Source organism: Puma concolor, chromosome A2 (assembly GCF_028749965.1).
Source record: "Puma concolor isolate L17-30 chromosome A2, mPumCon1.1.hap2, whole genome shotgun sequence".
Lineage (NCBI taxonomy): Eukaryota > Metazoa > Chordata > Mammalia > Carnivora > Felidae > Puma > Puma concolor.
This window is the reverse complement of record NC_141668.1, coordinates 48,473,727-48,488,178: the sequence shown is the minus strand read 5'-3', so window position 1 is coordinate 48,488,178 and position 14,452 is coordinate 48,473,727. Positions and strand designations below refer to the sequence as shown.

Here is a 14,452-nt window from a genome sequence, read left to right as displayed (position 1 = left end):
AGCTTAGATATGATAAAACATGCTGAATGAGGTCAGACAACCCCCGTGACCCCCTGTGCTGTCATTTAGGAATGAGTAAGTACTGTGAGCACTGGAGACGCTGCTCAGAAATGAAACGGAGCGTTAATATAAGTGCACTGTGGTGACGTAGACCTGTGCCTCCCGAGAATGCACTTACTCCTGTGGAAGGATCTGTTCTGAATTTTGCGTATATTATTCAAAGCCTTCAGGAACACATCCCTTGAACAACATGCAGTCATTTTGTTCTTCAGATTTTTTTGTAATTAAAATTATTAGGGGCACCTGGGTGGTGCAGTCGGTTGAGCCTCCCGACTTCAGCCAGGTCACGATCTCACGGTCCATGAGCTCGAGCCCCGCGTCAGGCTCTGGGCTGATGGCTCGGAGCCTGGAGCCTGTTTCCGATTCTGTGTCTCCCTCTCTCTCTGCCCCTCCCCCGTTCATGCTCTGTTTCTCTCTGTCCCAAAAATAAATAAACGTTGAAAAAAAAAATTTAAAATTATTATATGCAAGTTTTTAAACCCCATTTTCAAACACATTGGGACAAAATTCATAAGTTTCTATCTTTAAAGGCTTAAATGTGAATGACTTTTACTAATAGGTCTCACCAAGTACTTTATAACTAGCTTAGTAACTTCAAGCCATTCTTTCCACAGTAGCTTTAAAGGTTTCTAGGTTTGATACTGCATATCCAGGGCCATAGGGACATCTAGAACAAACATTTGACATCCCAGAATAGAATGTTAGAATTGAAAAGAAACTCAGAGGTTACAAAGAGGGAAACAGAGAGGACAGCTAAGGGACTGGCTCAGGGTCACACAACATTCAGAGAACTGCATTTTTATATATATATTTTTTTTAAACATTTATTATTTATATTTGAGAGACAGAGACAGAACATGAGCAGGGCAGGGAGGGGAGAGCAGAGAGAGAGGGAGACACAGAATCCCAAGCAGGCTCCAGGCCCTGAGCTGTCAGCACAGAGCCTGACACGGGGCTCAAACCCGCGAACCGTGAGATCACGACCTGACCCGAAGTCGGACACTTAACTGACGGAGCCACCCAGGTGCCCCTGCATTTTTATATTCTTATAGTGTATTTCTATTTGTATTTAGTGTAGCTTTTCCAGTATCCTCTCCGCACGTTTATTTCCTGATATGTATGGGACTTTTCCCACCATGAAAATAAAATGAAGTTCAGATACATTTGCCCAAGGGAAGAGTGGAACTATCTGTGTTTCTTAGGGGAAAAAAAAAAATTGTGTAAGGCTTTTTTCCTACTCAAGACTCTTGGGATACACAATCTTGTAATTAGACTTTTTTCATCAGCTTGTAATACTAACAGTATCATGCTACCGTGTACATTAGAAAGGACGTGATACAAACAGCACATCAAATTCTGGTGAAATTGTGGTTCATGGTGTTTTTCTTCTTTTCAAGATAACGCATATGGTAAAACATTACGGCAGCACCACGGCTGGGTAGTTCGAGGGGTTTTTGCGGTAAGTGATCCTGCCTTCTATGTTCTGATGGTCACAGCAGGGTGGTGTGTGTGTGTGTGTGTGTGTGTGTGTGTGTGTGTGTGCGCGCGCGCGTGCATGCGGGCATAGCATTTCTATTTGCTTTGTTCTCAAGAATAGGAACATAATGTTGCCTATTTAAGTCTATGTAGATCTTTTTTTGTGTGTAAATGTTGGAAAAAAAAAAAGCGTCTGGAATAAAGAGGACTGTTACCATGCTTTCCCCTGTCCACCTCCAATGACATTGTGGGAATTTGCCACAGAAGTGGTTGCCTTTCTGATAAGGGAGTAAAGGGTATCCGTGCAGGGATAGGCAGGAAGCTGCCAAATACTCACCAATGATGGGAGATGAGTGGGGCCTTCAAGCTCATAGCTCCCTCTGCTGCCCATTGTATTCCATCCTGTTAATTCTAAGATTTTAATGGATTTTTCTTGCATTTAGTTGGATTTCGTCTTTGACTAATTGTCTGATTGGGTGTGCCAGCAGCTAGGCCTTCTCAGACCATTATTTTCATTGTTGGAGACGTTTGTCCTTGTGTGTTTGGGCTCCTGTTACTCCGCCACTCCTTCCTTGCCAGCATGTTGACCTAAGAACACACACCTGGAAATCGTAGTCCCCTGGACAAATCACTTAGCCTGCTTTCGTAAAATAGCAGGAGTAGATAGATGGCCCCTTTATGTCCTCAGTAATACTCTGTGATTCTGCCATTTGAGGAGAGGTCAGCCTTAGTCAGGGACAGCTGTGAAAAGGCAGAGTGCCACGTGGTGGTTCACGAGCAGACACGTTAGCTGCGAGTGTTCTGCGGAAGGTCGTGGGGCAAAAACAGCCTTGCACGTGCCTTACTAATTAAAGGATAGGAGACATTATTTGCCTGAGGTGAGAACTCTTTAGGTCATGACTTATCAGGGGGCAGGTAAAGAAAGCGGGAAGAACACAGTGGAAGAAATAAAATGGACTGAACTGGTTTTGGAAGGCCTGGAGGTGGCTAGGCCTGTACCCCACCGCTCACCGCCGTAGGAGCTAGGCGGCTGCAGCTAGAGTGCTCACGCTCACCTTCAGTATATGTTTTGTAATCACAGTAATAGCTGCCGTCTGGCCGTCGGATACCTTTGTGAACCACGGACAGTGCTAGGTACTTCCACGTTCATTATCTTAAGTAATCTCAGGATTTACTCTCACCGTTCTACAAGTTCAGAACTATCCGTTCGAGTCCCAGAGTCCCAAAGTGCAGCCGTGGCAGAGCCCAGGTCTAAACCCCCTCCGCTGTCTCCGAGGCCGCGTCACCACCGTCTGCAGGGAAGACCGCGTCCGACAGGCTGCCGCTGAGCAGTGGATGCAGCTACATTCATTGATCCCGGAGTAAACACTGACTGCTTGCGGGGGACGGAAACCCGCGTTCCCCTGGTTAGATGACAAAGCACAGGAACGCTGAGTTGCCCTATTTACAAGAAACAGCTGTGTGTTGTAGTTGTTGTTACGGTATAGGAGTCAGAGTTTAATCCTGAAATATTAATGATCCAAGAGACGTTGCCAACAGAAATGCAAACGTAGCAGAAAATTTAACATAAGCAAGGCTCTTTAAAAACAATTTTTTTTTTCAACGTTTATTTATTTTTGGGACAGAGAGAGACAGAGCATGAACGGGGGAGGGGCAGAGAGAGAGAGGGAGACACAGAATCGGAAACAGGCTCCAGGCTCTGAGCCATCAGCCCAGAGCCTGACGCGGGGCTCGAACTCACGGACCGCGAGATTGTGACCTGGCTGAAGTCGGACGCTTAACCGACTGCGCCACCCAGGCGCCCTTAAAAACAATTTTTAATTTATAGCATTTTCCCCAGCATATAGGACTTTAGACTCATTAAAAAAAAAAAAAAGTAGAAATCATGGCAGAATAGAAAGGGAAAAAATTTAAATTGTCCATCTTCTCACCACTCCATACAAAATAACCATTTTTAACATTTTCGTGTTTTACCTTCTTACCTTTTATTTGTATGTATATTTATATATTCTTTTAAGATTATTCTATTTAATTTTATATGTTTATCTAAATATATATCTACTTGTAGGGATTTATATTTTAATATGTACATGTTATATGTGTAAAATTATTTTGCATACTCTGTATATGCATGTAAATTTTTTTATGTTTTGCTTGTGTGATTTTGTATTATCCTCCCCCCTCCCCCCCACTTAACAGAGTCAACCATGGCCATTTTTAAATGCCATAAGAGTTTTTGAAAATCATTATTTTTAATGACTGCATAATATTTCCCTAGTATGGAGATAATATGATTTATTTGCCCAATCCTCTGTGTTAGACATTTAAGCTGCTTCTGAGGCTGTTGTCAACAGCACTTGTTTATGTGCATTTTTGAGTAAAACTTTTATCTCCTAAAAAATAGGTTCCTAGAAGTGGAATTGTTATGTCTAATACCAAGAACTATTAGAACTTAGAATTTTGAGCACTTACTGTGTACCAGATGTTGTCTTAAGTGCTTTACATACATAAAATTGTTAATCTCCTAATTCCTAAGTATGTTCTCTTACTTTCCCTGTTATAGACAAAGAAGCCTGAGACACAGAGGTAAAGTAATACACCCGAAATTATAGAGGAAGAACATTTTGAAGGTTCTTGATAGTATTGCCAATAATTTTTAAAGTTGCTGGTTTTTAAGAAAATAGATTATGTTGAGCATTTGGCAACAGCCTCGTCAACAGAAGAGCTAACTCAGCCCTTGGAGCCTCTTACTTTTACTCTCCAAGTCACCCCTGCTTTAGAAAGTGTATTGTTTCTGAAGGTGCTAAGTAATTAGCAGAGGCAAATTCATTTAACTGTCTTAGTTCCTCAGTGAAACAACTTCTACACTCCGGGAATTTGATTCACTTACCAGCCAAACAGTGAACTTTTATCTTCACGCTGTTGTAATTTATGGCACTGAAGCCCAGTCCAGGCTCTGCCTCCAGCGTGATTTTTAATCATTGTTCATTTGACCTTTTTGGTTTCCTCTTCAGTTGAGTTCTATCACTGGTTCCTAAGTCGACTTCACTGCATCATAGTCCTGTAGGAACCTTTGGAGAGATACATAGTCTGGGGCCCCACTCTGGAGAAACATTTCAAAAATTTTATTGTACCTAAATACACATGCATAGGGCTTGATTTTTTTTTTTTTTTTTAATCAAAAGTCCAAAAGTTATAACAAAAAATAGCGGCCCCTGCCTTCTGTCCCCTCCTTCCCAGACTTACTCCAAAGATGCTGCCACCTTCAACTACTGTGACTGTCTCTTCCAGTACCTCTGTAATCCTAAAAATGTTTACTGTTCTTTTTGGCCTTATCAGTTTTAGCCATTAATGTTGACTTTCTGTTATAGATTAGGATTTAGCTGTCTTTAGACCTTGCTATCACTACCTCACTTCCCCTCCCTCCACCTTGCCAATATAATTATATTACAAGTTAACATGATAAAGATGAGCCAAAATTGTATGGGTTTTTTTAATTTTGTTTTTATATTTTCCTTGCATCATCAAATCTCTCAAATCACCACCATTCTGAACCCACAGATATATCATACTATCTTACTATATGTCTTGAGTTTTTTTCCGTGAGACTTCCCTTCCAGAACTTTCTAAACTCTGTGCCAATCTTAATTCGTTGTTCAGGCCTGTTGAACTGCTGTGTGCCCTAGGACTCTTCCTTACAAGTTTTTCTGTACAGAATCCCCATCTCACACTAGCTTCCTAAGTTCTGTTACCTCCTATTTCTTGATCTAATCCCTTGTTTTAGTGTCGTCCCCTAGTGGCTTCTGAAAAATGGTACAAGGGAGCTAAACATCTGAATTCCTGCCTGCCTGAAAATGTCTTTATTCTGCCCTTCTTTTTTTTATGTGTATATTTTTTTAACATTTTAATATTTTTGAGAGAGAGGGTGAGTGTGTGCATGAGTGGGGGAAGGGCAGAGAGAGAAGGAGACACAGAAGCAGAAGCAGGCTCCAGGCTCTGAGCTGTCAGAACGAGCCCGACATGACGGGGGGGGGGGCTCAAACTCACGAACCATGAGATCGTGACCTGGGCCAAAGTCGGATGCTTAACCGACTGAGCCACCCAGGTGCCCCTATTCTGCCCTTTTTTACTAGAGTGATGCTCTGGCTTGTATAGAATTCTAGGTTAATAGTAATTTTCTCTCAGAATTTTGAAGGCTTCCTCTGTTGTCCTCCAGCTTCCACTGTTACTACTGTAGAGTCTAATGAGTTCCTGTTCCATTTACATAGACTGTTCCTCATCCTTCAGGGTGCTTCCAGGATCTTTATCCTCACATTCTAAAATTGCATGACCTTCTCCTTTTGTCTTTTTCATTCATTATGCTGAGTGCTGGGTAGGTCTTTAAATGTGAAGGCTCCTGTCCTTCAGCTCCAGGAGATTTTCTCACATTACGCTGAGATAATTGCCTTCCCTTCATTCTCTGCTCTCTCCCTTGTACTTCTGCCATTATTTGAGTATTTGGTGTGTACCAGAAAGTGAGCTCAGCATGTTGTACATATTACATTAATCTCTTCAAATAAGGAAAGTGGTACCAGCCCTCTTCTACAGAGGAAACGCAGGCTCTAGGAGGTTAAGCACCTTGCTCAAATTTCTCGAGCTAATAATGTGGGAAGATTTGGGATTTGAATCCGTGTCTCCTTCACCCAAGCCTGTGCTTTAACCACTGCATGATAATGCCGGTCAGCCCCCAATTGCAGAAAGGGAGTGGGGCTTATTCTCAAAGACTTGTCAAGAATAAGAAGGCTCAGGAAAGCAAGTGTAGCGTAATTAATTGAAGATTCCAAAGTCTCCAGAGATCTCAGCGGAACCAATCCAGTGGATCCAGCCAGCAGATTTTGGCAACCTTAGGGAACAACTGGCCTACGAAAGGAAGAGAGCCATCCAGAGCCTAGGAACTGTTCCATCAGGGAAGGGGTGTGGTGTGGCAGCATGGTTGAAAAAACACAGTCGATCCTGAGTTCAGATCCTGGCGCTGGCCCTCGTTAGCAATATAATGTTCATCTGTAAACTAGGGCTATGAACAGTACAGGGTTCTTACACAGATTAAGTGGGATAAGACACGTTACAGCATCAGTGTACAAGCAAACAACAGGGGTAGCTCCCTTCCCTCTGAGAAAATCGTCACGGGTGCAGAGGAAATATTTTCCATGTCGGGGGAGAGAGGGATAGGCAGAGAAACATATGGATGGGACACAAATAGGAGAGTGAAGTGCCCTGGAAGGCTGGCCACGTGGGAACAAAGCCTGGGGGGGCAGCATGCACGCAGGTGGATTCTGAGCATTCAGAAGGAACGGTCTGGATCATGCTGTGAATGAGAAGGAAGCTTTTCTCAGAACTTCTCCCTCAGCACTCCCTGATTTGTTGGCATCGTTCATCCGCAAGACGGCCCAAGTACATACTTGTTTTCTTAGAGCCCGTGGCTTGGAAGGGTGTAGTATCACCCCCCTCATCTCCGTGTATGTGTGTGAGTGTGTGTGCATGTATGCGCTCATGCATGAGCGTAAAGCGTGCAAGAGCAAGAGACGTGGTGCAGATTCTCACGGGCAGTTCTTTTGCAGTTAGCTCTGAGGGCGGCTCCGTCCTATGAAGATTTTGTGGCCGCGTTAACCATCAAGGAAGGCGACCACCAGAAAGCAGCATTCAGTGTTGGGATGCAGAGGGACCTCAGCCTTTACCTCCCTGCCATGGAAAAGCAGCTGGCGATACTGGACACTTTGTACGAGGTCCACGGACTGGAGTCTGACGAGGTGGTATGACGTCTGCAGGACCGCGCTGCCTCCTACCTTCAGGGAATAAAGTCTGCTAACGTGTTTTGTTGCCCTGCTTCATTCCCAGCAGCAGCTTCGACCCTCTCCAGCCCCGTACTTGGTGGGATGGAGAGAAGGAGGCAAAGCCTAGTGCTTTTATATATAATTTTTTTTTAATGCGTATGTGTTCTGTGTGTTTAAAAATCAAGGTGCTATATATTTCAGTTCAAAGGGCCTCCTGGAAACCAAATCATAGCTGTTATATTAGAATTGAACAGCAAGTTATAAGAGCAGATTTGACAAATGAGTTTGTCAGTACTGTGTTTTGTTTTTACCTTTCACGCCCCAGCTGAAAATGAGCAAGTTCTGTAGCAAGGACTGTAACACATAGCCAGTGTTTCGATCAACTTAGACTAAAAATTGGGGGGAAGGCTAAGCCCCTTTGTCGAAGCTATTGAAATGTGGAGTTGGTATTCCTAGACGTTCAGAGAATCCTCTCTCCCACGGCTCTGTGGTCAGGAAGCGCCTGTGTAGTTCAGGTGTTTGGGGCATTGGTGTGGGCATGTCAGTGTCGAGGAGGAAGACACAAACACGGAGTGCCATCCCTGTCCGTGGGGGGGAGACTGTGGCTCCGAAGGGGTGAGTGGTGTGGACTGACCCCAAGCAGGGGGACAGTCTGGCAGAGATGTGACAGGTCACCTAAGATGACCCCTATCTAGTGCCCACACTTAGCCGGCATGCTTTCCCCTGCACCATCTGAATCAGACAGTACAGTGAAACTGTGACATTCAGACTTTAGGGCTTATTACCCATTTCAGAAGTAAGGTGTAGAGGTTGAGGAGTTTACTCACAGGCATATAGCTTCTACTTAGAGGAAGCTGATGATTGCAAAGTGTGTTCTGGACCACCTCTGCATCAAAATCACATGGACTGCTTCTTCAAACAGCAAATTCCCAGGCCTTACCCTGACCTACTAAAGAATCAGAGTAGTGGGGGGTGGGACTCAGGAACCTACATTTGAATAAACTTTCCAGTTGATTCCTGTGCACCCAGGGTTGAAGAACTACAAGATTAAATTCTAGTTTAAATTCTAGTTTGCAGAACTCTTCTGCATGAACTAAATGGTGTGTCCTTTCTTTTCCAAAGAGGAAGACACTTTCATTGAAATAAAATAGTTAAAGGGAGGGTGAGACGTAGAGCAAGTCTACTCACCATTTTCTTAACTGAACCAGCATCGGCGCCCAGCCATGAGGCTTGAGCATCGCATCGGGGACCACGGTTCTGAATGTGCTCTCTGATCAATCTTGGTATCATCACCAATAGTGCAAAGCAAGCTGTCTTTACAGCTTTAAGACTGTATCAGAGTTTAAAGGTAGGATTTAATCTTGCATAATACAACCCTGGGTAGGCGTTCTCCTGTAAAGCGTGTGACGCCAGGGGTCTCCAGTAGGCCAAACTGCCAAGAGTGGGCGTGGGAGGAAAGTCATGGAGGCTTCCCCCCCCCAGAGGCTGCTTCCTTCTAGCAACTGGAAGAGAAGGTCCAGCGGAAGGTAGTGCCCCAGGGTAGAAGGTGAGGGCCCTTAAAGGGCACAGGTGCATGCTACCTGAGCAGCCCCAGGTGATTCTCTTCCAGGACAAAGAGAACCCTCTCCTTAGGCGGAGGTTCGTGTAGGGAGGGGTTTTGATTTTGTCTTTTATCTGTCTTTAAACGAATTGGCATTTATTTAGCTCGGATTAATGAAGCAGGTATGCAACTTACGTGAGGACTTCTGGAAAATGCTTAAAGAAAAACAAATGTTTAAAGGCTGGGGAAACGGTGCTAAAATGGTATCGCTTCTTCTGTATTTTAGCGCTTGTTACTGGCAGCTGCCAAGGCCTGTGTGTCATTTCCCCTGCCCCCACAAGCAGCTAGTGTGGATCTCCTCTGGTCAGTGCGACTGTGACGGAGGAGCCGGAGGCTACTTCGGACTTCCTGCCCTCCCCGTAGCCTCCCGAGAGGGAAAAAGAAAGCAGCAGCCAGCCTATGCTCGAACCCTGAACGAAGGCACTTTAGGCATTGTGCTGTTGCAAGGGGGTGCCACCGGGAGACTGTAAATATCCCTTCAGAGCAGCTGCTGCCGCCCCGTCACCCCCAGTGAGCTCATGTGGTCTCTTGGAGAGGGTGCGGGTACACGGCGCGTGCCTCGGACTCGCCACCCAAGCTCTGGATACACACAGACAGAAGACAGCTGCTCGGCGTGGCCATTTCACATTTCTATAGGTACGGCCTTGGTTTCCATAACTTGGTCTTCCGGGGAAGAAGAATTTAGTATTATCTGGGATCACTGGGAACCCAGATCAGAATAGCTTGCGTCTTGAATAAGTTACATTTTGTACTCCCCCTTTTCCCACCCCCGTAGACAGGCGTAGTGTTTTTGACAGGTATTTTCCTCACTGGAGCATGTTAAATGTGCCCAAGATGTATAAAGCTCGCAGGGTCCTGAATAAAAGGAACTGGAAATTGAGCCTCGTACTATGTGATAAATGCAACTTGACGTGCAGTTTGGCACAGTCAGAGCTTCCTCCTGGACACACAGCATTTGCTTCTAGTGGAAGTTCTAATCTGCAGGTACCGTCTGAGATGGGAACAAAGAAAAGATAGTTAAGACCTTTTCTGCATGATCCTCCAAGATTTCTGGGACTTTTAAGCTTTCTTTCACCCAGTGAGAGATGAGAAAACATTAGTATGCTTGTCGACAGAGGAGTCACCTTGCCCTCATTGCTCAAAACATTTTTAGGATTCCTTTTTTGGAGTAACCTTTAGAGAGATCCTGAAGAAGAAGGTAATTTGTCTTCTGGGGGTTAGTAGAAGCTGATAAGTAACATAACAGAGTGCTTGGTGCACGTAATTTCGTCACGTGCGCACCTCTCCCCATCCTCCCACAGGAGAAGCCAGGCTTTACACTTCAGGGGGATTAATACACATTTGTCCAACTGAACAAACTCCTTTCGATGCCGGCAATTATCATTATTATTATTTTGTCCTTTGAAAGCAGATTTGCTTCATTATAGCTAATCCTGGTGAAAAATGTTAAGTTGGAGGGATACCTTTTGGGGACCAAACCAACTTACAACTATGAGGTGGAGATGATTTTCTTGTCAGCTCTTGATCCAGCTCTGCAGGGAGTTCTGGAAGCAGGGCTCTCCGGAGGTCGAGCATCTGAGTCCCCAGAGAATTGACTTTGAAAGGCAGTGTTCATTAGGATGTGTAAGTCGTGGCTTGAGGCACCTTGTCATCACTATTTGCATGTCATTTCTGAACAGAGAGTTTCCTCAAATGTCAGTTTGCACAATAAGGGATATCTGGACTCCAGAACTCAGCCTTGCCGCTTTCTGTTACTGGGGATAGCCAGCAGTGCCCCCTCAGAGCACCGGAGCCACCCCCCACTCTAGCTGTTCTGCCCCATTCCTTAGCAGCTTCCTCTAACTCCTACCTACGTGGAGCCCCTGCTACGGACCTAGCCCACAGTCAGGTGCCCAGTCGCCGGGGATTCTGTTCTCTTGGACTTCATTCAGGAGCTTCTTAAAGAACCCCCGGTCCCATTTGTAGCTGTGAAGCAGGTGACCGCCATGTGCGGAAAGTGACCTGTCATCAGATGAGTGCCGCCGGGAACATTTGCGGGCATCTCTTTTTGATTATTAATTGCATCTGTGTATATACCCAAAAAGTCCATGCTTTCAACTTTATATTTTTGGAACAGTGTTTTTAATGAACAATAGGTGGAAGGAGCCAGTAAATAAAGTCACTTTTCTTTATTAAATTTGAAGGAAATAAAAGAGCTAGAGTAAGAGGTCTCTTATTAATGGGACCTGATCTGATTAGGAAAATCACATAGATGAAGAAATATCGTTTAAGACAGTAGAGAGTCAGGGGGTCGTGAGCAATATGAGATGATGTGAGGCAATTTTCTGAAAGCTTTTTATGTTTCTTTTCTATTTAAACTAGTACATCCCACAAGAAGTTGGTTACTTAATGGTGCGTTTCTGAATCGATTAAAATCAGTTACTTCAGGTTTTAGTCCTAGGTTTTACAACTCTTCAGCTTCCCTATTCTGATGTTTTATGGGTGGTTTTTTTAGGGTAAACCGTCAACCTTTTTTACATTTTAGGTTTAGAATTTGTAAGTAAAATATGTTTTAAGCCATCGTTCTGTCAGCTGAACTAATGTGCTTGGTCTTAGAGGGCCTGACTTCAGATGCCCTTTGTGATCTGGTACAGTCTGTGCACAACCTCAGTGTGTACAGTAAGTCTTGTGTCCCTGTGAAGTGTATATGGAGGGCTTTCTTTAGAAATACGTTCTGCTTCTGGATGTCCCTTTGTAACCTGCAGTTGCTTACTCAGGGCTTTCATAATAATGACATACAAACTACTCAGTAGCTGTCTAATCGTATTTTAAGACCGCTTACCAGTTACAAGGTTGTTAGGGATCCATTCAGCACTTCATGAACAAACTGTTCGCCGGACCTTCTCTGTAAACGTTCCCGGTTCCCACCCTGTTGCAGCCAGTAGTCCTGTGTATGGAGGCCACTTGCATGACTTCTCTCGTCGCACTGCTGCTCTAAGGCACTCCAGGGCATGATTAAGTGATCATTGGCGGTACGCATGCATTGATCCTTCTCCTCCGCTGTTCTTCTATAGCCTTTCATTCAACGGAAAAAACATACCACGGCTCTGTGATGCAAAAGTTTGCAAGATTTTTTGGTTGCCCTTTTTAATCACTTCTCTTTCAGAGCGAACAGATGTTTTCAGCTAAGCTTTGTGAGAACATAAGGAAGAGATCCTGCTTGTTTTAAGCACCGTTCTTTCTATTACATATATTTTAAAGTGTGGTCATGTGGTCAGTATTTCTTCCCTGTACTTTATAAACAGCAACCACCCTGGGACGGTTGGCACCCCTTGCAAAACTAATGAGATCACAGACTCCTGTGTACATGTCTCTTCATAGGTGCGTGTGGAGTCAGTGATGACAAGACGGGTGACCTAGAAGTATTCTGTTGCTTCCTAGAAGGCTGATGAGCCAGTGTCATGGCATGTTTGATGTCTGAGTCCCCAGTGTCATGACAGTTTCACTAGAATGTCAGTAAACAGCCCAACTACCTCATGTGAAATTGGCTGTGGACAATCTGTGTCAGATGAGACATGTATTTAAGGTTGATTTAATCTGGTTAGTAGATTGGACAAAATGATGTCTCTCTAAGGAAAAAAACATGAGACCAGATGCCAAAGGCTACAATGTACATAGATTTCCTTGGATTAATTTTTTAAGTCGGTGTTGAATTCCAGCCCCAGTATTCTTATCTTGAGTGTTTATGGTCTCATAGATCCACGCACTTTGAATACCTGTCACATGCAGTCTTGTGTTAACTGTTCTTGTCCTAAAGCATTTTGAATGAGCAGCATAATGACAGTAGAAAGCGAGTGTCAAGTAGTTTGTTGATTTGTTCATTTTAATGGGCCTTTACTTAGAACATAATGTGTTGGAGCCTTTGGGGACCAACCAGTGAATGAGAATTTCATGTTTGGTGTTCATGTAAAAACTGTCCAACTTCTTACTCTGTATCTTGTGGGGAGGGTTTTACTTTTTTTGCAAAAATGTTTGAAAACATCTGTCAGATTTTATATTCGTTAGTTATAATAAACTTATTTTTAAAGTATTTTATCAAGTGCTTCTCTTATTTTTAAAGTATTTTATCAAGTGCTTCTCTTATTTTTAAAGTATTTTTTATCAAGTACATCTTCTAAAGATTTTTCTGTGCACTTCTGAATTGAATATGCCAATAATAAGTCTCATTTGTGGAACACATACTGTTTGCCAGGCATCATTTTAAGCCCTTTACCAACAGTAACACATTTAATCCTCCTACTCACTCTGTAAGGCCAGTACTGTTGTTATCCTCAGATTACAGATGAGAAACGGGTGCAGACTGAGGGAGCCCCTTGCCTAAGATCCCACAGCTGTTAGGGAATAGAGCCAGGCTACAAACTCAAGCAGCCTGGCTCCGAAATCTTTATAAAACTGGTTAAAACCTAAACAGAAATTAATTTTGAAGCATCAAAAGACCTCTGTAATGGCATTGCACTGGGTGTGCCTAGCATTCTAGAACCATTAGCTCCTTTCACAGTGGCTCTGTTCTTTGGCCCGGTTTTAATTCTGTTTTCAGAAAAACCACAAATGCAGAACTGATAGATGAGTTTGCTATGCCTAATATGTGAATGGCTGTGTGATTAAAAAGTTCACGTTCAATAGGCCATACTTTTTTCGAAATCACTTGATGCCAAAGTAGGGTTGCACCTGTTGGGTTTTCTCTCTTGTATGCTTGTTGGTGGATATTAAATACCTGCAGGTAGATGGGTCTGCATGGCTGGTGTGTGAAACCACACTGTCCACAGAGAAGCTTCCTGTCAATTGCCCACATGAGGCCTCCTCTCCAGCCACCTCTTTATTTTTACTTTTTTAATGTTTATTTATTTTTGAAGGAAAGAGAGACAGCATGAGCAAGGGAGGGGCAGAGAGAAAGGGAGACACAGAATCCGAAGCAGGCTCCAGACTCCGAGCTGTCCGCCCAGAGCCCGATGTGGAGCTCGAACTCACAAACCACGAGATCATGACCTGAGCTGAAGTCGGACGCTCAACCGACTGAGCCGCCCAGGTGCCCCAACCAGCCACCTCTTTAAATACATGATCTGAGCCAATTAGAAGTCAGGGAAGCAGGATTGAAGGAAGAGAAGCAAGTGAAGTTGTGGTAGGTCCTTGAGCGCAAGGTTCACGTGGACTCTGCTGGAGTGGCCGTGTTGGGCCACGTGCGAGAGAGAGAAGAGACAGCTGGTAGAGACAGAAAACAGATGGTGTGGGCCCACTGAGGAACCGTGTAACTGCCAGGGCATCTACAAACTTTCTCGGCAGGCTGACTTTCTCTTTCCTACTTCCAGTGCTCAGGAGACCTGCTTTCCTGCCCTGGGAGTCCTCCCCTGGAGAAAGGTGGACCTTTACAATACAGCCCCAATTCTTACACCTCCTCTGGTGGGCGTCTGTCCCTTGAAACAATCACTATGATGAGCATATGTGTCTCTGTTCCCCAATGAATATGGGC

At 44.2% G+C, this 14,452-nt stretch overlaps 1 protein-coding gene across 2 annotated transcripts in view; it reads left to right on the top strand.

Moving 5' to 3' along the window:
* PLEKHA8 (pleckstrin homology domain containing A8) overlaps positions 1-13,015 on the top strand; it is a 63,262-nt gene extending 50,247 nt beyond the window's left edge. The window contains exons 13-14 of one of the 2 annotated variants that reach the window (XR_015245906.1): positions 1,458-1,519; positions 7,134-7,211. Coding sequence is in view for 1 of the 2 variants with exons in the window: in XM_025929539.2 (XP_025785324.1) it covers positions 1,458-1,519; positions 7,134-7,331 (260 nt within the window). In the remaining variant the exon portion in view is untranslated. Of the gene's footprint in view, positions 1-1,457; positions 1,520-7,133 lie in introns of both variants that reach the window. The other variant, XM_025929539.2, reaches the window with a different exon arrangement.
* The last annotated feature ends 1,437 nt before the right edge of the window (positions 13,016-14,452 follow it).